The sequence below is a fragment of the Actinia tenebrosa genome, unplaced genomic scaffold (genome assembly GCF_029948245.1).
Source record: "Actinia tenebrosa isolate PJP-AT-01 unplaced genomic scaffold, QUT_ActTen_1.0 PGA_scaffold7__59_contigs__length_16204524, whole genome shotgun sequence".
In the NCBI taxonomy this organism is placed as follows: Eukaryota; Metazoa; Cnidaria; class Anthozoa; order Actiniaria; family Actiniidae; genus Actinia; species Actinia tenebrosa.
The window spans coordinates 15,299,794-15,327,571 of record NW_028292584.1 but is presented as its reverse complement, the minus strand read 5'-3'; the positions used below and the strand labels follow the sequence as shown (position 1 = coordinate 15,327,571).

Here is a 27,778-nt window from a genome sequence, read left to right as displayed (position 1 = left end):
GAATTCCAAATTACCGCTGTGTTTCTTGATTACAGACCCATTTGCACAGGGTTAGCCTCGAGTTTGTGCAGAATATTCACGTGTTCCAGTCAAGGTCCGTCGAGTTTCAAAGTGTTTGTATTGTTGAAGTTGTGCATTCTTTACTTTACCGTTGGTATTTGTGAATATTTAAACACTGATACGAGGCTAACCATGTGCAAATGAGTCTGTAATCAAGGAACACAGCGGTAATTTGCAATTCGAAACTGGTCTATTTGAAAAAACGTTGTTGGGACCGCAGGGTGTTCCGGGTACACAGTAAATGAGGCTAATATCACGCATATTGCAGCTCTCGAACATCGATTCATCTTATCAAACAAAGCATTTTGTCACACTTCATCACACTCTCCCAATGCCTATTATTTTGAACTTCACGACGATTTTACAATCGAGTATTTACACCGAGTATAAATTTAGGATAAAGAGTGGATATTACCACAGGGAACCCAGCTATCACCTGAAGGGATCCCATCGATCAGACTCAATTCATTAAAACATAGCTATATACAAAGAGATTGAATGGATATCACCACAGGGAACCTAACTACCACTAGAAGATTACTATATACAGCGACCATTAATACTTTAAATTTGTGTACTCTTGGTTAGGAGAGTTCACCACAGGGAGCCCATCGACTACATTAGAATATTACTATAAAGTGATTACCACAGGGTACCCATCATTTTTCTTAGAAAAACCTTGTAGACTAATCACCACAGGCAGCCCATCGACTTCATTAGAATATTCCTATAAAGTGATCACCACAGGGTACCCATCGTTTTTCTTAGAAAATCCTTGTAGACTGATCAGCACAGGCAGCCCATTGACTTCATTAGAATATTCCTATAAAGTGATCACCACAGGGAACCCATCGTTTTTCTTAGAAAAACCTTGTAGACTTATCAGCACAGGCAGTAATCCACTACACTAGAATATTCCTATAAAGTGATCACCACAGGGAACCCATCGTTTTTCTTAGAAAATCCTTGTAGACTGATCACCGCAGGCAGCTCATAGACTAGATTACAATATTCCTTGTAGACTGATCACCACAGGCAGCCCAATGACTACATTACAATATTCCACTGGGAACCCATCGATTTTCTTCGAATCACCCCACAAAGTGTAGATCACCACAGGAAGCCCAAGGATTACCTTGAAATATTCAGGACATTTCAGACTTGCGTGATTTTAGTAGGCGGGGATCGACCACAGGTAATCCACCAATCCCACTCTGTAAAGACTGACGAGACTAGTGGAAAACCAAGGTTAAGGTTTTTTGTCAATCTCTCTGGTTTACCATTGAAGTCGTAGAATAACTGTAGATTTGCTAGAAGTTGATCCTGTTAAAACGAACCAAGACTTATCAAGATGCCCGAACACCTCTACATTACGGACACTTCTATATTACGGACACTTCTATTGATGGTTTTCACGGCGGCCACGTTGGAGGAACTTAACAAAAGAATTGTCAATGAATTCTTTTGTTATATCCTCCAACATGGCCGCCGTGTCTTTTGTTATTTAATTCTCTAGGGAATGGTTGAAAACCATCAACATTACGGACACCTCTATATTACGGACATCTCTATGTTATGGACACTTCTATATTACGAACGCCTCTATATTACGGACGCCTCTATATTACGGACACCTCTATATTACGGACATCTCTATATTACGGACACCTCTATATTACGGACACCTCTATATTACGGACACCTCTATATTACGAGCACCTCTATATTACGGACACCTCTATATTACGAACACCTCTATATTGTGGACACCTCTATATTACGGACACCTCTATATTACGGACACCTCTATATTACGGACATCTCTATATTACGGACACCTCTATATCACGAGCACCACTATATTACGGACACCTTTATATTACGGACACCTTTATATTACGGACACCTCTATATTATGGACACTTCTATATACGGACACCTCTATATCACGGACATTTTTTATGGCCCCTCGGTGTCCGTATTATAGAGGTTCCATTTGGATAATAAGCGTAGATATTTCCTTTACTGGACTTGAGGGCACCTATATCCAGTGTGACCACCTCCAAATAACGGTCGGTCGGTTTATAAAGGTAATATTCAATAATTGGACTATTTACTTACGGGAAGCTTTTGTAACGCAGACAATTTGACCACTTGTTTCACATTACTGCGTGCATCCAGCAGATCACTTGATAGACAGATCACAACTGATCGCACAGGCTGTTAGAAGGATATAAAATAATTAATAATAAGTATTAATTAATAAATTAATGATAATGATAATAATCACAGACAGATCACATCTGATCGCACAGGCTATTAGAAGTATATAAAATAATTAATAATAAGTATTAATTAATTAATAATAATGATCAATAATAATAAAAAAATAATAATCACAGACAGATCACATCTGATAGCACAGGCTATTATTAGTGTATAAAATAATTGATAATAAATTTTAATTAATTAATAATAATTAATAATAATGATCACAGACAGATCACATCTGATAGCACAGGCTATTATTAGTATATTAAATAATTGATAATAAATTTTAATTAATTAATAATAATTAATAATAATGATCACAGACAGATCACATCTGATAGCACAGGCTATTATTAGTATATTAAATAATTGATAATAAATTTTAATTAATTAATAATAATTAATAATAATAATCACAGACAGATCACATCTGATAGCACAGGCTATTATTAGTGTATAAAATAATTGATAATAAATTTTAATTAATTCATAATAATTAATAATAATGATCACAGACAGATCACATCTGATAGCACAGGCTATTATTAGTATATTAAATAATTGATAATAAATTTTAATTAATTAATAATAATTAATATAATAATCACAGACAGATCACATCTGATAGCACAGGCTATTATTAGTGTATAAAATAATTGATAATAAATTTTAATTAATTAATAATAATTAATAATAATGATCACAGACAGATCACATCTGATAGCACAGGCTATTATTAGTATATAAATAATTGATAATAAATTTTAATTAATTAATAATAATTAATAATAATAATCACAGACAGATCACATCTGATAGCACAGGCTATTATTAGTGTATAAAATAATTGATAATAAATTTTAATTAATTAATAATAATTAATAATAATGATCACAGACAGATCACATCTGATAGCACAGGCTATTATTAGTGTATAAAATAATTGATAATAAATTTTAATTAATTAATAATAATTAATAATAATGATCACAGACAGATCACATCTGATAGCACAGGCTATTATTAGTATATAAAATAATTAATAATAAATTTTAATTAATTAATAATAATAAATAATAATAATCACAGGCAGATTACATCTGATAGCACAGGCTATTATTAGTGTATAAAATAATTGATAATAAATTTTAATTAATTTATAATAATTAATAATAATAATAATAAGATGGAGGGGAAAAATTATAAAAAACCTCGGATGATGGGGAAACTCAATTTAAACTTTACACACATTTGATGAAGTCCTGGAGTCGAACCCGAAGCCCCAGTGAAAGGCAGGTTTTCTACCGCTACACTGCCCTTGGTCCCCAAACACTGAAGAAGAGACGTCTGCACTTACCGATTGTACGTCTAAATCCATAACGAACCGTGTCATCGGACAGTCTGTTTTGTTTGATGTGATCATTAACACCTCCATTACGTTCGAGAAGTTTGCTCTAAATTCCATTGCGACCACAAGATATTTGGTCTCAAGCGCGATGAATGGTTCTGGAAGAGCTATAAAACACGAATGTATGAGCAGATGGCTAAGAGAGGATGAGAGTTTTTAATATGACTGAATTCATTCGGGAGGTGATGGGGGTGGGATTTTGTGAATTGTAAGTAAAACAATGTATGACTCCTTACCCAACCTTAACTCTTTTTTGGGCTCCCTGTGCTATTGGGAGCTCCGCTTTTAGGCAGTGCCTAAAATTATATATTACTTACTGTGTGCTTTCTGCCATAGCGCAACTCGTTCTGAAAACTCATGCGGCAATACGTTGGGGTATATTGGATCCGTTAATCTGCAGTCTAAATATGCGTCACTCTCATGGCAGGGTCTTTGGTTGATTCTTGGGTCAATCGAGACGGAAACATCTGGGTCAATAAGATAATGATCAATCAATGTTGGGGTGTAGAGAAAGAGATAATACTCAAGAAATGACACGGCTTGGAAATGGTGGAGGTAACTAGCAGAAGGCTGTTTTTTAAAGGAAAATAGAAAATCGTCGATTTAGCATTGACAACACTGAAAATTAGTATTTTTAAATCGATGTATATTCATATTCAGCTTATTTAGTTTTTATGTAATTTTTGCACGGCTTATAAGTAGAACAGATTTTTATATAATTTATGTAACTATTTGATATAATTACCGTGGGTAAATAAAGTTTTCCGATTCCGATCCTTCTATCTCATCCATCCTTCTATCCCATCCATCCATCCATCCATCTATCCCATCCATCAATCCATCCTTCTTTCCCATCCATCCACCCGCACATCCGTTCATTCATTCATCCATCCATCCATCCACCCACCCATCCATCCAACCATCCATCCAACCATCCATCCACCCATTCATTCGTCCATCCATCCATCCACATATCTCATACCTGTAGCAACATCCATCAATATATGTTCTATTCTAGCATTTCTTCGGATGTGCCGTAAAAGATGCTGAGCGTACAATCCATTCATCTGGTCATGTTCTTCGTGGGCTACCTGTTGGGAGCAGCTGTTTATCAACCAGATAAACAAACAAATTAGTTCACGCAGATTTCTTTCGTGCTCTAAATAAAAATACACCACGCAGGACGTGCCCAAAGTATATTTGAGGTATAGACCACTTTCATGTGACGTCAAAGCAGCTCAATTTTGACAAAACAAAATAATTTCAATCTCATGAGAATTCACCTTTTCGGCGCTAGCTTGGATTGTGTTACGGTCACCAAAAAGTTCGGACATTGTTCTCGGATTCCCATAAAAATTCACTGACTTTAAGGAGAAAATGTAGGTACAGATTTCTTTAGTTAACCCTCTTAACAGCAGTAAGAAAAGCTTTAAGCAAGTTAGAAAAATGATCTTTACTTGTATTTAGAGAACTAACTAAACGAACCAAGTAAATATTTCATTTAGAGTCAGTACATTTGTACGGGAATTCAAGAACGATGTCCGAACTTTTTGGTGACAGTAACACAATCTAAAACAATTTATCCTCCGTGACGGCTAGCGCCGAAAAGGTGAATTGGAAACTTATTGCCAACTTATTGCATTCCGACGTGCTGCAAGGTGTCTGTTAACATATACCTCTTTACCTTGGCCTTGATTTCCCCCCATTTCAAACCATGTGTCATTCTATTGAGAATAAGACTTTTTTTTAGTATTATCAATGTTCATCTGTTTCTTCTCGTGTTCTACCGTAAGACAAAGAATGATACTCGAGGGATTGAAATGAGATGTGAAATGGGGAAATATTACGTCCATACAAGAGGCCTGTGGAGCGTTTTCACGTGACGTCACAGCGGCCATTATGGTGTACCAAAACAATACATTTTCTATCCTTCGGGAATTGAACTCTATTTTTATGTAAATACTGTGCAGAAAGTTTCTAGTGTTTGGTACACCATATGGCAGCCTTGTCACGTCGTGAGTGAAAGAACGCTCTTTCGCCTGAGGCGCGGTTCCTTACCATGAGTAAGCGAAGATGTTATTCCCTTTTGCTCCTCGCTTGACGAAAGTAGGGCGTTGTCCTCTATCGGGAAGCCTAAAGAAAGAAAGAAAATGAATCGTGTCGACTTGAACTTTAGAGGACGAGGAATCTAGGCGCACGATGCTTCAGGATCTTGTGTTGAAGTATGACCACAGAGGTGAGAGGCAACACAGTAGCAAGAGGTGAGAGGCAACACAGTAGCAAAGCAACCCCCCTGGCGACAAGGCGATTATGAATCTACGCGCACAAAGCATCTGGGTCCTTGTATTGAATGCATGACCACAGTGGCTAGAGTCAGCACATTAGCGAAGGAACCTCCAAGGCGATTCTGAATCTAGGCACATAATGCATTGTTCGACCATAAGGCCCTGGCTAACGAGGAAACATGTTTCCAGAAACATGTTTTCTAAGTGTTTCCAAAGGTGGCAAAACTGTCAGGGAACATCGGGAAACATGTTTACTCAATATCGGTTAGCGCATGCGCACTTTCAAGATAGAGCTAGCGTTGCTAAGTAACGAACTTTTATAATGTTGACTTTCGTGGCTAAATGAGGAAACATAGGGAAACATTGTTTCCATGCGTCTTGGAAGCATGAAATGTTTCTGCCGCACAGCAGAAACATTTTTGCGTCTTGGAAGCAAAACTCGTTGCACGTAGCAATGTTTCGCATGTGGCTAAACTTGGAATCATCGGGGAACATGCGCGCGGGAAACATGTTTCTGGAAACTTGTTTCCTCGTTTAGCAAGGGCTTAATGGAACTCATGACCATAAAAATAAGCAGCCTCGCCCAGCCCCCCTCCCCATGCACACCCGTGCTCTCCAATAATCAAACCTCAAAGCTAGATTTGAGATTTAATATTATAATTTCATAATCGATGTAGTTCAGTCTATTTGGACTAAAGTCGATGTACAATATTGCAAAACTCCAAATAAATAAAATAAAATTTGTAAATCTGTAAAATCCCCCAAGGCCTAACCTTATCCGACAAGAATCGATGATAAGCAAGTTTAACGCTGTTTCGCATTCTTGCATCGTCTGAAGTATCTCCTGTGCGCACAGGCTGTCCTCTCTTTTATATAACAAGTTAGCGTCCACTGGAACAAGGAAGTTCTCTCCACCGTCTTCATAACCGTGGCCTCCATAGTATAACACAGCATACACTCCCTTTCCTATCAAAATAAAGGATCATAAAATATGATCGGTATACTTATTCAAAATATCTTATATTTAAGCAATGAACCCCTTGAATGTGACGTCTAAGCAGCTCAATACACCAGTTTCACATTCGATGCTTTTACTGTTCTTGAAGACTACAGACTCATTTGCACAGGCTTAGCTTCGTTTATAAGTCAGCTATTCACAGATACCATTCAAAAGTCTGTGGGATTCGAAAAGATTGGTATTGTACAAGCTGCACATTCTTTGCATTACAGTTGACTTTTGCAAATGATTTTTTCTTAGATTTAAAAGTCCGTGGGATTTCAAAACATTGGTATTGTTCAAGCTGCACATTCTTTACATTACAATTGACATTTGCAAATGATTTACTCTTAAGCAAGGCTAAGCCTGCAGAGATGAGTCTTCAGTCTTAAAACACACGGTATTTACGGAATAAGAAAAGGGGCTATTTGGAGGACAAAACAACAGAATTTCAATCTCATGAGAATTGGATACCTATTGTTATTTCATCCAAATTGAGTTGCTTTAAATTTTACTGGGAATTTTTTTTTGCAGGATTTTCGATCAAACCGCGACTTACCTAGAAGACGACAAAACGACAAGACAGCTATTCTCATCTCGCTGAGAGACAGGTTAACGAGAGAAACGACCTGAAGAAACGGGAGGAAATGGTAGAATTTTTTAAAGGGAAGAATGGAGGAAGGGAGGAAAGATGGGAGGGAATGAACGAATATGTGGAATATGAACCAGAAAAAATGAAAATTTTAATGGACGAATGAATGATAAAATAAAGAAATGGAAAATGAAGAAATGAAAGGAGGAATGCATGAATTAATGGACGATTAATGGGAGGTAGAGAGGAAGGGAGGAAGGAAGGAAGTAAGGAGGGGAGAAAGAGAGGAAGGAAGGAAGGGAGGAGGGGAGGGAGGAATGGATGGAGGGAGGGAGGGAGGGAGAGAGGAAGGGAGGAAGGGATGGACTGAGTGGATGGATGGATGGAGAGTTAGGAGGAGAGGGAGGAAAGAGAAGAGTGGAGTTCTTCTTTTCCTTCTTCTTCTTTGGATTTCTGGAGGGGGGCGGAAGCCTAGTCCGAGAGGAAAGGAGGAGGGGGGGGAGGTCATGGATGAATAATTTTAGTACTAAATCCCACAGCTGCACAAGTGCTTGCTATCTCTTGAGGCATCTGTTTCACGGGTTACAATAATCCTCTCAGCTTTTCACATTCATATTCCATGTTACCAATAACCAGGGCTACTTTATCTGATACCACTAAACAACAAAACAACAATAGAATCCTTATCAATAAATGTGTGTTGCCAGCAATGCAAAAGAACCTTCGAATTTCATTGATTAACAAATTAAACAATCTCTGGGCTGATCTAAGTCAGGCCACGGCTAACTCACAGATCAAACCCTGAAACAACCTCTGGGCTGATCTAAGTCAGGGCATGGCTAACTCACTATCGCGCGGTCGCGTTGTTGTTGGTATAGTACAAACGGAGTCAAGTACGGAACGGCCGTTAAAGAAGTAACGCTCATAGGCTATTTAAACCGTTTGACCTTTGGAATGAAAACGTCTGCATTACAACAGCGAACGAAGGAACATGGACGCAAGATAAGTAAACAAGTATAACGTTGATTTAATTCAAATAATCAAAAGGAAAAAAAAACCCTATAGAAATCCAACCACATTCGGTGTCCTAGTGCCCTTGATCAATGTCGTTGATATATTTCCTACCTGGGGGCTCCATTGGTCTTGGCACTAAAAGAGAAAATAATATTCCTTTAAATATTTATGAAACAACTTTGTAAAGAATGTCTTTAGACCCCTTGCACTAAACACCTAGGAAAAGTACCTTTGTTATGGTGAGCAGGGGGGGGCTGCATTTTAGAAAGAAAGGACAGCAGTAATTGGAGGTCAAACCATTTTATTTTGACAAAAACGTTTCCTTGTTGACTTATTAAGAGCATCATGAATCTATTGCTGAATGAAATGGGGTGGGCTACAATTGTTGAAAAAAAGTTTGAGTTGCCTCAGCCCTGCGACTCCCAATAAAAAAGGTATATAAGTACCTTGCTCTATCAGTGGGTTCAAAAATAAATGATAAAAAATAGTTAGTGCATGGGGTACAGTCTATATACTGTTTTAGGACTCTTAGAGGACATAATATAACCCACCTTGCATCAGGCCAGGCCTTTGTACTACAAAAAAATGAAATAACAGTCAGTAATGCCAAACAATAGTTGCCACAGGTATAAAAAATGTGTTGTAATACCAGAAATAAGGTACACCACCTTTGATCCCTCTCATCAGAGAGAGCATTGCTTGTAATTGGCCATTTTAGAAACGAGCAAAAGACTGGCGTGACTTTTCAATTTTAATGTAATCAGCAAAAGCATCTCAATAATACGTCTCAATAAAGCATTTCAATAAAAAAAGACAGAGTTACAAGCCTTCAAAAGTGTGAAAAAAGTTTAAAAGAATGTACTGTATGGTTAAAGGGGCACTTGTAACCATACTTTCTTCATAAATTTTCAACACTTTTGAAGGACAGCTATTCTGCTTTGTTTCATCCAATCCTGTTGAAATTTGTCAGACTTACTAATCTTGAGATGCTTTCTCAAATGACAAAAGTTTTTTTCTAATACGATTGAAATTCAATAACTCGCTCCAGTTTCTTGCTCGTTTCTAAAGAGGCAATAAAAATTCTACATATTAAAGTGTGTATAAGGGGGGTTGGTTTACTAGTCATTCCTTTTTGAGTATTACGTCACTTCCCGCATGATTTATTACCAGGGTTCATACAGGATCCCCTGGACGAATTCCCAAAACTTTTTCAAAACAAAACCCATTGATTCAAATTTCCAAAACCACACATAATGTAGCACAAAAATAAAGCAAAATACATAGATCTGAAACATAAATGAAGTCACTCCACTAGGACCAAAATGCCAGTAGGTGCTGAAGCAGACAATGACATGTGTACATCACACGTTAATGCTGACAAAAAAATCTTCAGCTCTTTACTATGGATTTCATTGAAGTGTGGCACGCATTAAGAAATTCGTCTGCGAATTTACCTACAAGACGCTGAGACTCCGCCCACTTGGAGGTGTGATTTTGTCTGCATTCCTTTCTTGGCTATTCCCGTGCAATGTTCAATTCGCAATTATGGCGTCGAGTAAAAGGTTTGAGTTCAAAGTTGAGTATGGAGGCGGGGGACGTTTTCGAGCAATTTCTGCAAATTTCCCAGGAAAGAATCATGCTATGATATCCCCACCACTTTCAACAATCTCATCTATGACGAGAGATCTCAAATCACTACTTATGCTCTTCCCCTACTGTAAACACGACCAAGTTCGCTGATGTCCATTGTGCATTTCACGAGAAAGGAATGCACACAATATCACACCTCCGAGTGGACGGAGTCACAGCGTCTCGTAGGCAAATTCGCAGACAAATTTTTTAATACATGGCACACTTCAATGAAATCCGTAGTACAATGAAAACAATTCTTTGTCAGGTATGACCTAGACAAGCTGCAAAAGATCTATAACTTTTCCATAGGCTAGTGGACCAAAAATCAATTTTCCAAAAATTTCCAGGTCCTTGAGAAAATCCATTTATTTGTCACTTTCCAAGACTTTCCAAAACCCATACCAACTCTGTATTATTGAACGGATCACAGAAAAATCGGTTTTATTTATTAGTACTTTATTAGTACTTACCGCTATCCATTACGTGTGTATTTCTCATGTGACCACTAGGTCTATCATCCATTACGTTTGTATTTCTTATGCCAGAGTTTTCATTTACTTTGGGTGGGTTCTCTGTTGGTCAGTTACATATATACAATGTATAATATATGACAGTTATCAAATAAAGAAATAGATAACGGGCACACATGTTTTGTGAAGTTATAAAGCACACGGGGGTTGGCAGAACACAAGAGAAGTATTAGGAGAAGCATGACGTGTATCAGAGTGCTTCTCAACACTTCTCGAGTGTTCTGCTAATCCCCAAGTGTTTTATAACTCCACACAGCACAGCAAGCAAGTTTTTTATTTGTTTTATAAAATACAAATTACAACAACCTTTATTTTAGATAGGAATGACGGAACAGAAAGTGTGCATGCATGCAACATGCATCATGCAACAAGCAACATATAACATGCAACACGCAAGAAAACCTTCATCAAGCTTTCATGAAATACTTTCAAAAACCCCTGAATAATAATGAGCAATTAAATCGATATTTGGAGCGACCATACACTTTGTGTGCATGGACCTTTAAACCCCATAAAGTCCTCTTCATAAGTATTCTTTACATAAAGAATACTAATGAGGATGACAATTCATTTTTGATATAAATTTTAAATACTTCTACTGACTCACCTTGTGTTCTAACTCTTTGTTGTTCATTCTGTTGTCTATTTTGAATCTGTTCTATTGTTGCTGGGTGTCGCACTAGGAATTAACATCATCAATCAAACAAAGTCAGCATGGATATACATGTAATAAATTAAAAACAAAAATACTAAATCATGATTGGCTAATTGGTATGTAAATTTGTCAGGGTGGCCTTGGTTGTGTAGTTGCACAGTAACAAAGGTGACTATCATTACAATTGTGCAGGACCCGGTTGTACGGTTGTATAAAATAATCGGGATACTACGCGCACTATGATTGGTCGAAAACCATGTTTTATGAGAGTATCAAAACACGCTACCGTCATTTTTAATCTATTGTGCGCGCTCATTGGTCAGTTTGAATAAGACTGTACATAGGGAGAATTTACTTAGACTTTGCTTTTTTTCAATCTTTTCGCCTATTTGTTATTTTATGAAACAAATCAAAAACAGTTTTCTGTGTTTGATACTCTGATCAAAACACTTGGGATGTTGGGAGAACACTCGACAAGCTGGAAACCACTCCGCTACGCGTCGTGGTTTCCTATGCTTCTCTCATGTTCTCTCAACATCCCAAGTGTTTTGATCAGAGTATCAAACACGGAAAACTGTTTTTGATCTGTTAAATCCAATGGATAAATCTTATCCAGTGGAAAAATTTATTGGATAACAGCATCGACTTATCCACTGGATAGCGCTATCCAGGCTTCGTACAACCAGGCCCTGGTCTCCATAGACTCCCTCGCAGCTGCTACCCTAAGTAGCGGTAGTGACTGAGAGTGAGACTAAGGTCTCCATGGCCAGTCCTTGAAACCTCATTATATCCAAATTTATGAATTGTGTCATTTTTAAAATAAAAATAAAATAGCCTGTGTACATCCAGGCTTTCCTCTGTCAAGTCCTTCTTTCCTTTATTTTTTTCCCTTCTTTTCTTGACAGACAAAAGACTGGATGCACACAGGCTATCCTTTTTGAGATTTTACAAATTCGTTAGAGATATTGCATCAAAAGTTTTAGATAATAGTAATAAGAGGTTTTGATCTTTGATAGTTTGTAGCTTGAAGTACATAAGAAAACAAAGATATCATTATAGTTTATACATACCTTGTGCTCGAGGTTCTGACATGGAGCCCATCGTAGAATGAGGATGAATTATATGTTCAATTTCACTCTGTACCACTGTACCAATTGCTTCAAATAGAGGTTAAATTATTATATTATTATATATTTAACAATTATTCGCCAAAGGCGAAGTGAATATCGGGGAATATTTACCAAGACGCGAGTCTTCGAACGGCAAGGTAATTATTCCCCAATAATCACTGAGGCTGAGGCAAATAATTGTTTTAGTATAAATACACAGGTGATTCTTTCAAAAAAAGGAAAAAAAGACAAAAGGCATTTTTTCCCGTTTCAGCAACAAAGCGGCTGGCCGCCATTTTGGATTATCACTGCAGGTGATTATCGTGTGATAGTGCGAGTTTTTTCGCCCAATCAGCACATAAGATTTTCTATAATCACCTGCGTATTTTTACTAAATATATATAAATTAGTGGGCTATAAGAATGTGTCACCCATTGATATGCTTCTATGAATGGGCGTAGCAAGGATTTTTTGAAGGGTAGCCATTTTGGTTGGGCCCCCAAAACGCTGAATTAAAAAATCTGGCATTTTTGAAATAAGCATAAATTCTAAAAAAAGCTGCCATTTTGTTGCCACGAAGTGGGGAAGGGGGGGGGGGGGGGGGGGATGCCCTCCTTGCCCCCTGCCTACGTCCTTGCTACATATGCATTAAACTAGACCATTTTATAGATACCTTCTGGGGTTCCAGAATAGCCAGAGAAACAAAAATCATTTTCTGTAGGTAGTCTTGTCTCTGTTATTATATCTGTGAGTAACAAAAGTGTTTTAATGTTAGCACTGCATGCGCTCTGGTGTTCATTACCCAGAATCAGTATGTACCCTACTTTGCTCTACCAACACCTTACAAATAATCAACCAACTATTGACCACCTACCAACACCCCACTGACAACCCACCAACACCCTACTAACAACCTTCCAACACCCTGCTGACAACCTTCCAACACCCTACTGATAACCCACCAACACCCTACTGACAACCTTCCAACACCCTGCTGACAACCTACCTACACCCTACTGACAACCATCTAACACCCTGCTGACAACCTTCCAACACCCTACTGATAACCCACCAACACCCTACTGACAACCCACCAACACCCTTCTGACACCCCCCAACACCCTACTGACAACCCACCAACACCCTACTGACAACCTTCCAACACCCTGCTGACAACCTACCTACACCCTACTAACAACCTTCCAACACCCTGCTGACAACCTTCCAACACCCTACTGATAACCTACCAAGACCCTACTGACAACCCAGGGGTTTCAATAGAAGGCGGCTACCAGCGGTTTATTGCCGGGTACTTACCTTCATACCGCCGGCTATTTTGCGAATCAGTCTTAATAAATAAGAAGTAAAATTTGTGGAAACAGACGTGTACTTTTGAGTTTCATCCATCTACTTCAAATATTATTGAAAGCCCTGACAACCCACCTACACCCTTATGACAACCCACCAACACCCTTCCGACACCCCGCAACACCCCGCTGACAACCCACCAACACCCTACTGACAACCTTGCAACACTCTACTGTCAACCTACCAACGCCATACTGACAACCCACCAACACCCTACTAACAACCCACCAACACCCTACTGACAACCCACCAACACCCTTATGACAACCCACCAACTTCCTTCTGACACCCCACCAATACCCTGCTGACAACCCACCAACACCCTACTGACAACCTTGCAATACTCTAGTGTCAACCTTCCAACACCCTACTTATATTCTACAAGTTATACCTGCCATGCAATAATCTATCGTTATCAGGATTTTATCCTGGGATTTTTATGAAGGAAAATTAATTGAAAATTTCCTTACACACCATTATAAGAGTAAGCACCGAACTTGAATCTTGGTGATGAACTGGAATAACTAGGAGGTGGAACTTCAATTTCTGAAAACAAAATTGAATATTATGCTAATTTGATCACTATTTTTAACAGGTTTCATTTTCCACTAAATAAACTTACAGATAATATTTAACAATTATTTGCCAAAGGCAAAGTGATTATTGGTGGAATATTTACAGAGCCACAAGTCTTTGAGCGGTGAGGTGTTAAAATATTCACCATAATCACTGAGCCTGAGGGCAATAATTGTTTTAGTATAATTTTAGGCTTTGAATATCAGCGAAAAGTCATAATTCAGGATAAAAAACGTTTCAGTATTACTTCCAATCTGGAAAACTAACAGTCATACAAAACCAGGCATTTGCTTCACTAGACAATGTCTTCTCCCCTTGGTTTTCAAGCCATTGGCATGTGAATTTTCAATTCATACGAAGTCAACTAAAATAGTAAATAACTTATCTAGAGGTGATGTCAACTATTCAACAGTTAGACTAAATTGACTCTAAATTCAAAACCTTAGTTAACATTTCCTAGCATAAATTGAATTTTTTATTTTCTAATAAAATCTAATATGAAAATCTTCGTGTTTACAAAACATGGAATTAATTAAAAGCTCAATAATAATATAATTTCAAATTAGTCTTTTTTAACGTAATTTCAGAGTAAAAAATAACTTCAAATTCGAATTTACTTGTACAACACTATATATAGACAAAGTTATTGCTTCTATACTTGATAAAATATATCAAAACACATTTTTAAACTTTTATAATAACATTCTTTTGTTCTAAAGGCTCAAAAAATCATGCATAAATGAGGAATATTTTTTTCACGTCTTTATTACTCACGACATAAACAAATCATCTTTTTAACTTATACCCCTAAAATAACGATGAGAACTCAATATTCAAACTCACCTATATATTCGTAAGGTTTTAGTAAACTTGCAGCGTCGTCTCTCTTCATTTCTTCGAGTATATTTATAAGTTCAGAGACTGTTTTTGCTTCGCCTTTCTTGCCATAACTTGTCCACCAGTCTTCAAGTAACGACACTGTTGGATTACTTTCTCTCTCAAAGTTTCTTACTCTTAAAAATGAATACCCAAGCTTTCCCGCTAGCGTTTTATAGTCTTTCAAGGGCATTCGAGGATTGAGGTACATTCCTAGCTCGTCTAGGATGTTTGGTTTTAAGTTGGAAGCCAAGTTTTCGACACAAACTTTTGAACACCTTTGCGATTTTGCAGCCATTTTGGCAAAAAAAATCAAAATTTGAGCCACGGATCAGCGGTCAAGCTATCCCGGTACGTACGTCATGTATTGCAAACGTCTAAACTTTTGACCCTAAGACAAGCAGAATCTGAGTCACATGAAGTATGTATCTGGTGCTCGCCACAACATGTTCCAAGTACTATTAAACGTTTGTGATTGGCTGGTTTTTTCGCGTTTAAATAAAATAGTAGCACGGGTTTACATTATGAGAAAAATTTAAGGGTGGTTTATTGTTCGAGTGTTTTGAGTCTAGTCTCGTACGTTATTTGCCTGATCACGTTTTGCCAAGGTCAAGGGAGACGGTTAATAGACATTGGAATATCTGGAATGGAATGCATAGACTTCGGAAATTCCTTACTTCCTTTTCTTTAATGAAAACATTCCGTGGCTTCCGTTCGTCTTCCTCGAAGCCTTCAGACTGCTGCTCGCGCCTCGAAATCCGATTCAAACAAAAGATGCATGCAAATGACGCGAACGACAATATTATTTGGGAGAAAGTTTGATACAGACAACAAGCAATATACCGGCCCGATAACCTCACTTGTAAGCAATTCTTAAAGCTGAAGAATTTTTTTTTCGTGCTCGACTGTAATAAAAAAAAATTTTTCCAGCGAGAACCAAGTCAATGAAGTGCTCTCCCTAGTTACACCAAACTGATAATACCGACAGCCTCCCCACCATTACTAACACAATCACCAACAACCATCTAAAATATTTTGAAAATTTATTACATATTATTAGTGCGCTATGCGATCACTGCACATACATTTATTTCAATAAAGTTAGTCACCTAAAAAGCTATAAAGCCGATGCCGACAAGGATTATGGGTAGATTCATTTTACACGTTCAACCGCTTGATAACTGTTTATGGACTTGCGAATCTTTTATCGGTTACAGTCTCACCTCTTCTGGGCATCATCGAGCTGCAGTTTGTATTAAAAAAAGCTTTGTATATATATGCTTTTGTGATATGAAAAGTTACCCATGATGCTCACTGATCTCAGCTTTCTAGGTTTTCGGTGACTGACTTTATTGAAATACGTGTATATTAATTCAGTTCCTTGGGAAATCACAGAGAGAATGAGGGATGGGGATGATCAAAGTTAAGATGATGCTTCGGTAGTAACATCACGACCATTTGCATTTGACGTGAAAAATGCTTTCCAATCTAAAGAGAAGTCAACTATTTGGTTTTGCTTTCCAATCTAAAGAGAAGTCAACTATTTGGTTTTGAATCCCAGATAAGGAATTTCAAGGTGCAATGAGTTGAACTAATTATTATTTGCAAGCGTTCCCAAAGGAGTTAAATGACAAGGTGTGATGGCGACCATGTTGGTGATAAAACAAGCGAAGTTAATTAGAAACATTTTGGGGGTAAATTATCACCAACATGGCCGCTAAGATGTACGTGCTAACGAAGAATATTTGGTTAACAAACTTTGGATGAGGGAGAGAGCATTAGAAATGCTTCAGTGAGATTGTTTGGGAAGGGCTAAGAAGGAAGGATACCAAATGACCCCTTGCAGCAAATCAGAATGAAGCTCAATGAGAATAATGTATAACCTGTTCTTGGGGTGCGACCACGTGACACAAAAATCCCTTCGAGATATAAATAACAAAGAAAGAGCCGCCATCTTGGGTATTGATCTAACAAGAAAAGCTTTGTATAGTCAACCAACATGGCGGCTATGACGTAACATGCAGCCCAAGAATGCACCATGGCACTGAAATAAGATCTATTAAGCTATTCCTTGTTTTTATGTTTCCGTTTATCAACCATTTCATTCACTTTCTTATCGAGTTTCTTCTGCAGCTGTGCTTTACGCGTCGAATCAAGTTTCTTTGGTTTACGTGGCTCAGTCTTCCCCAGGCTCTTTCTGGAGAGTACCTTGGCCTGGTCACCACAACCATGGACCTCGGGAATATGATGCGACAAGCAATATGTGTTGCTGCAACATCGACAAGTCTGTCCCAGCATTGTGATACACTGCTTACACAATTCAAAAGCACACCTTGTGTCAGCGTGGGTAAACTTTGCTAGCATTACATCTAGGTCTTCTTCATCGTTCTTGACTTTGGAGAAACTTTGTGGATTCTTATCCGTTTTCTTTGTCTTTTTCTTTTTCTTAACCACATCGTCTGTATCAGAGAATGGTTCATTTTTCGCCATTGCTGCTGCTGCTGTTCTTTGTTTTTGTTGCTGTTCACACCGAAGCAGGTGTAGCGTAAGGTTACATGTTGGGAGCTTCTTCTTGCAGATTTGGCAAGTGCTGAGCAGATCGTCATCTTTCTCTGTAGTAAAATGAGAAAAATAAATAGTAACTCGTTTGGAAACTCATAAATAATGTTCTCGCATGGAAAAAGCAATATCATAAGCCTGGCTTCATATCGGTAATATTATCCCCAGACGTTTTACATCCAAAAACCGAAGAAAATCCTTTCTTACAATAATTTTTCTATCCAAAAACGTTGAGCTTTGGCATACCTCGCCAAAATTTTTTTTCCTAAATATAAAAGTGGAAAATCCTTTCTTGCTCTTTTACTCCAACGAAGGACTAGCGTCCGAAACGTCAGGAAGTTTTTTCATCTTTTCACGGTGTAAAATTTACGCTTTTATCATTACTGTTTCATGAACACCGACGCAGCTCACACTAGTTTTTAGCTAGTTATTTCTTCTTTCTTACTGTAGGTTTTCTATCCAAAAGCGTTGAAATTTGGTGTTTTTTCCATTCAAAAGATGTGAAAATGTAAATTCCCCCCAAAAAATGAAAATAAGAATGACAACGACGATGACAACAACAATTAAAACAACAATGACAACAACGAGAGGAAATACAGAAGCAATAGAAAATATGATATAAACTCACCTATTTCAACTTTCTTCATTATTTTTCTAACAACAATATGCCTTTTTTCTCCTTCTCCTTTACTCTCGTGTTCCAAGCACATGTCTTCTGCTATAGAGTGAACGTAAAATCTTTCCTTCGACGTTAGTTCGTTGCTGAATACCAATTCCTTCATCTTACTCTTTAAAAAACCTTGAATTTGTTCCTCTAATTGTTCTTTTGAGAGTGGTATTCTTGAAGAATCGACTACATCTCTTTTCTCATTAGCAAACTTTTTCTTTTCGAAATTATTTTTAATTCTATGTTCAACTTTATTGTTCGTATATTTTGTCTTTTCGCTTGGTTCGCTTCTTTTGTCTGGCAAATCTTTTTCAATTCCTAACTTTTCTTCTAGACAATATTTTTCTCGCAAAATAGAATTTGTAGAATTAAATTTACTTGAGCTCTTGACATTATGCTTTAGTGAAGATGGCTCCAAGGGATTTCTCATATTCTCGCTTTTCTTTGTGTTATTATCGACATCACAGCCTTCTTTCGTTTCCTTGGAAACCAAAGGGTGGGTATCTCGGATTCCCACGTGCGTTGCTATGGAGCTTGATTCAAGAGTAGAAACGTCAGCAGTAATGACGTTTCCATGGAGATACTCCATAGCAGAGCGTACTTCGCCATTGTCGTTCATATAGTCAATCAAGGATTTGAGGAAGGAATGATGGCTAACTGTCTCAGAGTCACAGATAACAGCTAAGTGACGTCGAGCACGTGTTATGGCCACGTTAATTCTCCTGTCCTCGGCCAGGAAACCAACAACACCTGAAAAACATATTGAATTAAGAAAAAAATAAACTATGGCTGTTTAGTTAATATGATAATTGTATGGTTTGTTGTTTGCTTGATGGATGTTTGCTTGGTGGGTGGGTTGGTGGGTTGGTGGGTTGGTGGGTTGTTATTGTTTCTTTACTGTTATCTACTAACCTGTTTTGTTTGATCGAACTAATGAAATGACCACAGCCTCTTTCTCTCTCCCCTGGAACCCATCCACGGATTTGATTTCAAGTGAAGGAAACGAAGGTATCAGACGTATTCTTAACAATTCAACCTGGAATATAGAAAAATCGCTATTAACACTGGTATTAAAATGAAAGGTAGTCTTATTTCTCAAATAGAACAGCTGCACTCATCTGTGTTCACCAAGCTTATTCCATTTTTCGTTGGATTGTAACAAAATAGTCTTTCTTCTATGAGAAGAAACTGCTTAGGTGTTGTCAGGGTTGTTGTTGCTGAAGCTGGTGCTGCTGTTCATTTTTAGTCGTTGGTGTTGTTGCTGTTGTTGTTGCTGTTATTACAGTTGTTGTTGCTGTTGCTGCTGCTGTTGTTACTGCTGCTTTTGTTGTTGCTTTTGTTGTTGTTGCTGCTGTTGTTGCTGTTGTTGTGCTGTTGTTGTTGCCGTTGTTGTTGTCGTTGTTGTTGCTGCTGCTGTAGATGCTGCTTCTGTTACTACTGCTTAGCTGTTGCTGTTGTTGCTGTTGTTGTTGCTGACAAGTTATCAATCTTTGTATTCAGTTTCAATTTTTTCTCTTCCAAAACAGATTTTCCAGTAAAAATAATTGAGAACGCTGAATAAAGAAATACATTTGTATTCGTTAAAACGTACCTGTAAATTATAAGGTGCAATGACTGCAATGTCCTTTGGGTCAAGGCCAGCGTTAACCAACGCAGTGACATGCGCAGTAACAATATCTGCTTCTCCATCGTTCCCCTTTGAAACCTCGTCTTCCGCTTCATTTTCGTAAACGTCACATCCAGCGGTGTCAATCAAGAGCACCGGAAGTGACGTATCTTCTGTGTCTTCTACTTCCGGAAGGTCTTTAAGTAGATGATGCTTGACAGATGAATCAGCTTCTAAGCGACCTTCGTAGAGTTGGTCGGAAGACCATTGCATGATCAATTCGTTCATTCTAGAGAAAATGAGATAAAAGTGGATAGACGAGGGAGAGAATTAGCGTGAATAACATTAATTATTGCGCCTCTGATTTGGCAGAAAATATTGTAAGAAGCACAAGGGGGAGGGGAGGGGGAGGGGTGCACTGCTAATGCGCCGCCTCTCAACAATACGACCTGGGTTCGAGACGTGTCGTTCCCTAATGTATCATTTTTTTAGTTGTACGACTCGTATCAATATCAAATAGGTGTATCCATACTTAACTACCTGTATTGAGTAGTCAACATGTGGACTACTTTGTCTCCATATAGTTGAACGACTCGTATCAATATCAAATAGATGTATCCATACTTAACTACCTGTATTGAGTAGTCAACATGTGGACTACTTTGTCTCCATAGTTGTACGACTCGTATCAATATCAAATAGATGTATCCATACTTAACTACCTGTATTGAGAAGTCAACATGTGGACTACTTTGTCTCCATACAGTTGTACGACTCGTATCAATATCAAATAGGTGTATCCATACTTAACTACCTATATTGAGTAGCCAACATGTGGACTACTTTGTCTCCATATAGTTGTACGACTCGTATCAATATCAAATAGGTGTATCCATACTTAACTACCTGTATTGAGTAGTCAACATGTGGACTACTTTGTCTCCATATAGTTGTACGACTCTTTGCATTAAAGTCACGTCCAGGCCTTTCTTGGCTGCTTCATGAGAGATGATAGTTGGAGGTAACTGGTGGTGATCGCCTGATAATATACACCTAAAGGAAAACGAATGTTTCATCGTGTGAAAAGAAGTGAAGAACATCTTTGTTTTATCGCAGTCGGAGGGGACAGGGAGAAACAAGGAAAATAACAATGGGTGCGTGAGGGGTGGTGGTGTGCGCTGGTAATGCACTGCCTCTAAACAGCTGTTACTATTATCATCATCATCGCCATCATCATCATCATCATCGTCATCAGCACCATCATCATCGTCATCAGCACCATCATTTTCATCATCACCATCACCATCATCACCATCATCATCACCATCAATATCACCAACATCAGCATCATCATCATCATCCTTAACAGCATCCCCATCATCACCATCATCATCGTTAAACTGATCAGTATCATTATTATTATTGTCATAATCATCATCTCCACCATCATCATCACCACCATCATCATCATCACCATCATTATCATCACCATCATGCACCACCAAATCATTAGTATTGTTAACTTCATCAGCATCATCAATATTATCATCATTTCACAGAATGCAGTGTTATCTTACCTTGTTGCTCTTAGCAAAGGAATCCAACAACTGGCTTCCAAAGCCTGTGCAGCTTCATCTATCACCACCAGATCAAAATGATTCTCCATGACCCCACCCAAAGGACCATCACTCGCTGCACTGGTATTGGTTGCCAAGACGACCTCAGCACCTGTGAGAATCTCTTTGATTGCTTTCTTTTCTCTATGTCGTAGTTCTTTCCGAAGGGTTTTGATTTCTTGCCTTAGGTTTTTTCTCTCTGCAGCTCCGCGGGACTTTCTCGAGCTTGTCTAAAACACAAAATCATTGGAGTACTGCATGTCCTGCATTCTCATCTCTTATTACACCTCTTAAGGTGCTGACACACGGTGCAAAATTACGCGCAACATTGCAAGCAACAAATTTGAATTGGGGCTGATAACATTGAAACAAAATCATGCAACATCGCTTGTGTCAGCCTGCTATGTTAAGATAATTGGTCAGCAGTTAAAAATTTGGTACAAGCTGATTGGCTGGAAATTTCAAAATGTTGCAGGTAACGTTGCAGCCATGTTCACATGATGAAATTTGTTGCACACAATGTTGTAAGAGTAGAGCACGATTCCACTTCAGATTTGTTGCATGCAACGTTGTGTGCAACAAGTTTGGGGTAGACACACACTGCAACAGTCCTGTTGCGTGCAATGTTGCACCGTGTGTAGCACCTTTACTACATCATTTCTAACCAATAGACCTCTTGCATGTGACGTCAAAGCAGCTCAATTTGAAGGACATAACAAAAGAATTTCAATCTCCTGAGAATTGGAAACCTATTGTTATGTCCTCCAAATTAAGCTGAAGACTTTAATTAATATGCCTTAGTCTCATGGTACGATGTTTTCCCATTACAGAACACGTCATTCTCTTGATAATAAGATTATTTGTTTGAATTGTAACTATGTTCATTTGTCTTCTCATGTACAACCGTGAAAAAAAGAAATGATTCTCTAGGGAATGACACGTGATCTGCAATGGCAACACATTGCCTACCACAAATAAAGTCTATAGACCCCTTTCATGTGATGTCAAAGCAGCTCAATTTGGAGGACAAGACAAAAGAATTTAATTCTCAATAGAATTGTAAACCTATTGTTATGTTCTCCAAATTGAGCTACATTCTGACGTGCTGCAAGAGGTCTATGTTGGAGGGATGTAAAAGAACCACTAGCGAAGTAAGGAAACCTTGGCAGTGACCTTTGCAATCACCCCTACCCCTTAGACAAAGGGATTACTCTCTCCCCCCCCCCCCCCCCCCCCCCACACCCTGGCTACATCTACATTATAAAGTCATTGCTTTTTGTTACAGTGCGACTACTCCAACCAAAGCCACCTCGACAAATTTTCTACAAATTAGCCAATCAAAAGTAGGAATCTAAACAATAGAATTGCTACAAATCGGACAAATATCCATGGGTTTACACGGCTTAGAAGACTGCCGGCACTTCTGTTGTCAAATATAAAGTGCTGTCGCATAGCAACATAGTGATAAGATCTAACAGTGTCAGCCTGATAATATCTTTGTCTGGAAGAAACAAACTATAATCATAAAAACTGTGTTTTATACGTTCTCTAATTTGCTTTCCTGTTGTATTTGAAGTCGTACATTACTATTTTTCTATATCTTTGGTGACACAAATCACTAATTTGCAAAGAAAATATATTACAAGCTCTTCTTCATCATTTAGTTCTACCAACCGGAACAACGGAAGAATATTTAAATTCAAAATTTGCCGCTAATCTATTGTCTAAATACTCAAACACTATTGGATAATTTGTGGAAAATTTGTTGAGATGGTTTTGGTTGAAGTAGTCGCACTGTAATACCTACCAATGCTTTGTCAATATCTTTTCTGACATCTCGTATAATGGCAGAAGCATCTGATGATGTGAGGATTGCATCAAGAGAATATTGTTGGATTGATTTCAAGAGCCTGGCAGGATGACCCAGTCGTACAACCTGCAACAACAGAACAATAAATGAAGAATGGGTTAAAGTATGCATTGCCTGCTAAGCAAGAGGTCCATACTTTGATCCTCAATGACCTCACACACTTGTTTTAAGGAGCAAGAGTAGCTTGGTTGGTTAGTGTGCTGCCTGCTAAGCAAGAGGTCCATACTTTGATCCTCAGTGACCTCACACACTTGTTTTAAGGAGCAAGTGTGGCTTGGTTGGTTAGTGTGCTGCCTGCTAAGCAAGAGGTCCATATTTTGATCCTCAGTGACCTCACACACTTGTTTTAAGGAGCAAGTGTGCCTTGGTTGGTTAGTGTGCTGCCTGCTAAGCAAGAGGTTCATAGTTTGATCCTCAGTGACCTCACACACTTGTTTTAAGGAGCAAGTGTGGCTTGGTTGGTTAGTGTGCTGCCTGCTACAGCTGTAAGCAAGAGGTCCATAGTTTGATCCTCAGTGACTTTGTTTTAACTTACCTTAGCTTTACTTTTTGCCAACTTTTCAACCAGATTGTCAACAGCAACATTTGAAGGAGCACAGGCAAGTACCTAAGAAAAAACATATTGCAATCTATCACCATCATTGACATCATCAACTTCATTATTTCAATTTCTAAGATGTCTAGAATTTGTACAAAGGCTATACATGTGCAAAAATAAGCTTGGTGGCATGAAACATAAGTGTTCTTGAGAAGTTTTGTCTTCGACATTTTGTGAATATTATGGTATATTATTGTTTATTCACTTGTTAAAGATAAAACTTCTCAAGAAGGCCTTATATTTCACACCATGTATTCGCAAGTAGCACTTGGTTAGCACATCTCTGAAATGGGCTCTTACCATCATCATCACTATTAATATTTTTATTATTTAATTTTATTTTAAAAAGAACGAATTATTATCAAACACACAGACAACCCATACCTTCATTCCCAGCTTCTTTACAGCTTGTAGTATAATTTCAACAACTGTTGTAGTCTTGCCTGTTCCAGGGGGGCCGTGAATTACACCAATTTCTCTCTGACTCAATGCAAACCTCACAGCTGCCTTCTGTGACTCATTCAAAGAGGTGTTAAAGAACCCACCCCCTTCTTCTGTGTTCTTGCTCAAGTCAAGATGATCAGACTGCAATGGAAAACCAACTTCGGAATTGCCAAAGAGGACATCAATGAGATGTGATGCCGTTCCCCCCCTGTATTTTGACAAATCTTGCATAGCACTATTGGTAATCAAGAAAAACATTCGTAACAATCTATAAAAGGTATATTTATGATACAATTTACCATCTGTGAACTCAAAACTCAATGGAGTTTTTAAGTTGTTGTACATGAGTTTTTAAACACATTTGTCTTATTTCCATTCCACGAAGGTGCTCCATGGGCCAGGGAAGCCTAGATCTTCCAATCCCCCAATGGAATATGGGAAGACAGCTAATATATGCAAGGTACAACACAGGTTCTCTAAATTCTGCCCATCGACTCCAGCGCAAGAGAAGCAACTGGATACAAATCTGGATAGACCTAATCGGCTAACATGTTGTTATAAACGTTTCCACCCAATTCAAACCACATGGGACTAAATACCCCATTCACACCAAGGCTTAAACATGTTTTAAAGTGGTTTAACTAAACGGGTTTGGAAAACTATCTACGAACACTGCACAATCTTTGGTCAAATAATGCATGTAAACTATCCTTTGTCTTGCTCTGATAATATTTTAGAAAGTTTTATTATATTGTAGGTTTCTAGTTCCTCAATTTTTTTCCTAATGAAAACATATAGTTTAACTAAACACCTTTAGGTGGGAATGGGGTATAAGTTTCATTGTTCCTTATATTTTGGTTTCACAGTTGAATTTGTAGAGACAAACGCTTCTATTACCAGAAGGTTTGAATTGGGTGGTAACGTACATACCTTTTAATTCTTTTATATGTGACATCATTGGCCAGTCTGTTCAGCTTGTAGGGTCCATCATCATCAAGCTCATCAGTATCAGCAGCATCATTGAATGCCACCACTACAGTCGTCTGAGTAACACGGGTGACTATACCAGAACATAACTCTTGTGTTTTACCAGCAGGACTGTTGTAACTAACACCAACAATGTCACCTAACGATCAGCAAGGAAATGAGATGAAAGATAAAAATGAGATAAAATTAAAAATGCTCGGTTCAATTTTAAAAAAAAACTCTTTGTTGTTATTCACTGTAAGTGCAGCACTGGCGCACCCCTGGCATTCGTTATATGTACAGTTCATTTATGACCCCTTAGCACAGCTCTAATCAGTTTGAATTAGTTAGGCTTGTTTTGAAAGAGGAGAAAAAACTGAAAGGCTGGAAAGACCCTCTGAATCAGAAAGAGAAACGACCAAGTCAATGGGATGGGATGGATAAGATGACATGGATAGATGTATGGTTGGGTGGATGGATGGATGGATGGATGGATAAGATGACATGGATAGATGTATGGTTGGGTGGATGGATGGATGGATGGATGGATGGATAAGATGACATGGATAGATGTATGGTTGGGTGGATGGATGGATGGATGGATGGATAAGATGACATGGATAGATGTATGGTTGGGTGGATGGATGGATGGATGGGATGGATAAGATGACGCGGATAGATGTATGGTTGGGTGGATGGATGGATGGATGGATGGATGGATGGATGGATGGATGGATGGATAAGATGACATGGATAGATGTATGGTTGGGTGGATGGATGGATGGGATGGATGGATGGATAAGATGACATGGATAGATGTATGGTTGAGTGGATGGATAGATGGATGGATGGTTGGATAGATGTATGGTTGGGTGGATGGAGAAAGCGATGGATAGATGATTGATGGATGAATGAATAAATGTGATGGGATGGTTGATGATGATAATGATAATAACCAGTTAATAAGTAAAGGAGAGATACAAAAAAATTTTCTTGAATCACACAATAACAAACTTTATTGCGATAGCGCACTTATCCTATGCTCAAGGCACTTTTAAAAATGGACAATACATGGACCCTTCTCAAACTCAACTTAGATGTGAGGCTAACATGGAAACACAAAAGAAATCACATTTTTTCTCGATGGAATTTGGGGCATTTCTTTTGTATTTCCATGTTAGCCTTCCATTCAAGATTAATTTTGAGAAAGGTTAATTTGAATTCATAGAGTACTATATCGATAATTTAGGTGAAAAAGCTTTTGTTATTCATGGGCTAACCAGAGATCGATTGGCTGGTGGCAAGTAATGTTCGGGCTTTTGTGAAAATGGTTTATAGCATACTGTACAGTGTAAAATCATCACAATATCTTTGCAAGTAGACATGAAGTATTGCTATAAGACATACCCAAACCATCTGTAATTTAGTTACATCAAAATTATTAACAGATTATTAAGCAAAACTGAAAATACCTGGAGTAATTCGATGAGCAGCCAACGTCCCGTCCGTCCCAAATCTCGAACTCTCAAACGTCAACAAATCTCTCCCATACAACCCCGTACAGCGACTTTGTACTCGTAATCTCAACAAACATACACCCTTCTTCTGAAGTTCGTTCAAATTTGAGCTCTCTTGTAGTGTTCTCGCCTCGTCTACCTCGGCTTTCCTCTCGATATTCAACAGAGAAAGAGTTTTGTTGACAAATGTTGATACGTCCGCCATCTTGGTTTTCTACTGCCATGGGATAAGCAGCTGGACCTTGATATTGTGTGTTCAAGTAAGACCCGTTGCATCACGGGACTGTTTAGGGGACTCTAATACTTTTTTTGTTTTGTTTATTTATTTATTTGTTTGATTGTTGGGTTTTTCCTTTTTCCTTTTTCTTTTCTTTTTTTCTTTTTCTTTTTCTTTTGCCTTTGGAAATGTAAAACCACCGCCTTAAGAAGTTTTTCAAATTTTTGCGAAAACTGAGTCACGAAAAAATACGAAATTGTCACTTTTAAACTGGCTTGACCTTACCTGGACTTTTAAAGAATGGCGAAAACTAGGTATGTGTAGATTTTATCCGTTTTTTCTCGT

General features: G+C 38.1%; 2 protein-coding genes across 2 annotated transcripts; both read right to left on the bottom strand.

Moving 5' to 3' along the window:
* Window positions 1–322: 322 nt before the first annotated feature.
* On the bottom strand, window positions 323–15,702 carry LOC116297174 (mucosa-associated lymphoid tissue lymphoma translocation protein 1). Its single transcript, XM_089040324.1, is given in 17 exon segments — window positions 323–1,383; window positions 2,182–2,280; window positions 3,689–3,846; window positions 4,057–4,206; window positions 4,722–4,843; window positions 5,798–5,872; window positions 6,798–6,990; window positions 7,581–7,652; window positions 8,141–8,269; window positions 8,739–8,762; window positions 9,179–9,202; window positions 10,730–10,831; window positions 11,397–11,468; window positions 12,515–12,601; window positions 13,227–13,298; window positions 14,396–14,467; window positions 15,341–15,702. Coding segments are annotated over 17 exon segments (1,950 nt in total). The 5' UTR covers window positions 15,672–15,702; the 3' UTR covers window positions 323–1,215.
* A 697-nt stretch (window positions 15,703–16,399) lies between these two features.
* Window positions 16,400–27,543, bottom strand: LOC116297175 (DNA-binding protein SMUBP-2). Its single transcript, XM_089040314.1, has 11 exons — window positions 27,172–27,543; window positions 25,664–25,859; window positions 24,674–24,968; window positions 24,227–24,298; window positions 23,629–23,757; window positions 21,783–22,051; window positions 21,112–21,258; window positions 20,191–20,494; window positions 19,512–19,635; window positions 18,561–19,349; window positions 16,400–17,985 (listed from the first exon to the last, which is right to left on the bottom strand). The coding sequence occupies exons 1-11, from the start codon at window positions 27,419–27,421 to the stop codon at window positions 17,438–17,440; spliced, it is 3,123 nt and encodes a 1,040-aa protein (XP_088896440.1). The 5' UTR covers window positions 27,422–27,543; the 3' UTR covers window positions 16,400–17,437.
* Between the last annotated feature and the right edge of the window lie 235 nt (window positions 27,544–27,778).

Coding starts and splice junctions, on each gene's coding strand:
- LOC116297175 (XM_089040314.1), bottom strand. CDS start 27,421: ATGGCGGACGTATCAACATTTGTCAACAAAACTCTTTCTCTGTTGAAT. Junction 24,969..25,663: donor ACATATAAAAGAATTAAAAG/GTATGTACGTTA, acceptor GATTACCAATAG/TGCTATGCAAGATTTGTCAA. Junction 24,299..24,673: donor TAAAGAAGCTGGGAATGAAG/GTATGGGTTGTC, acceptor GTTTTTTCTTAG/GTACTTGCCTGTGCTCCTTC.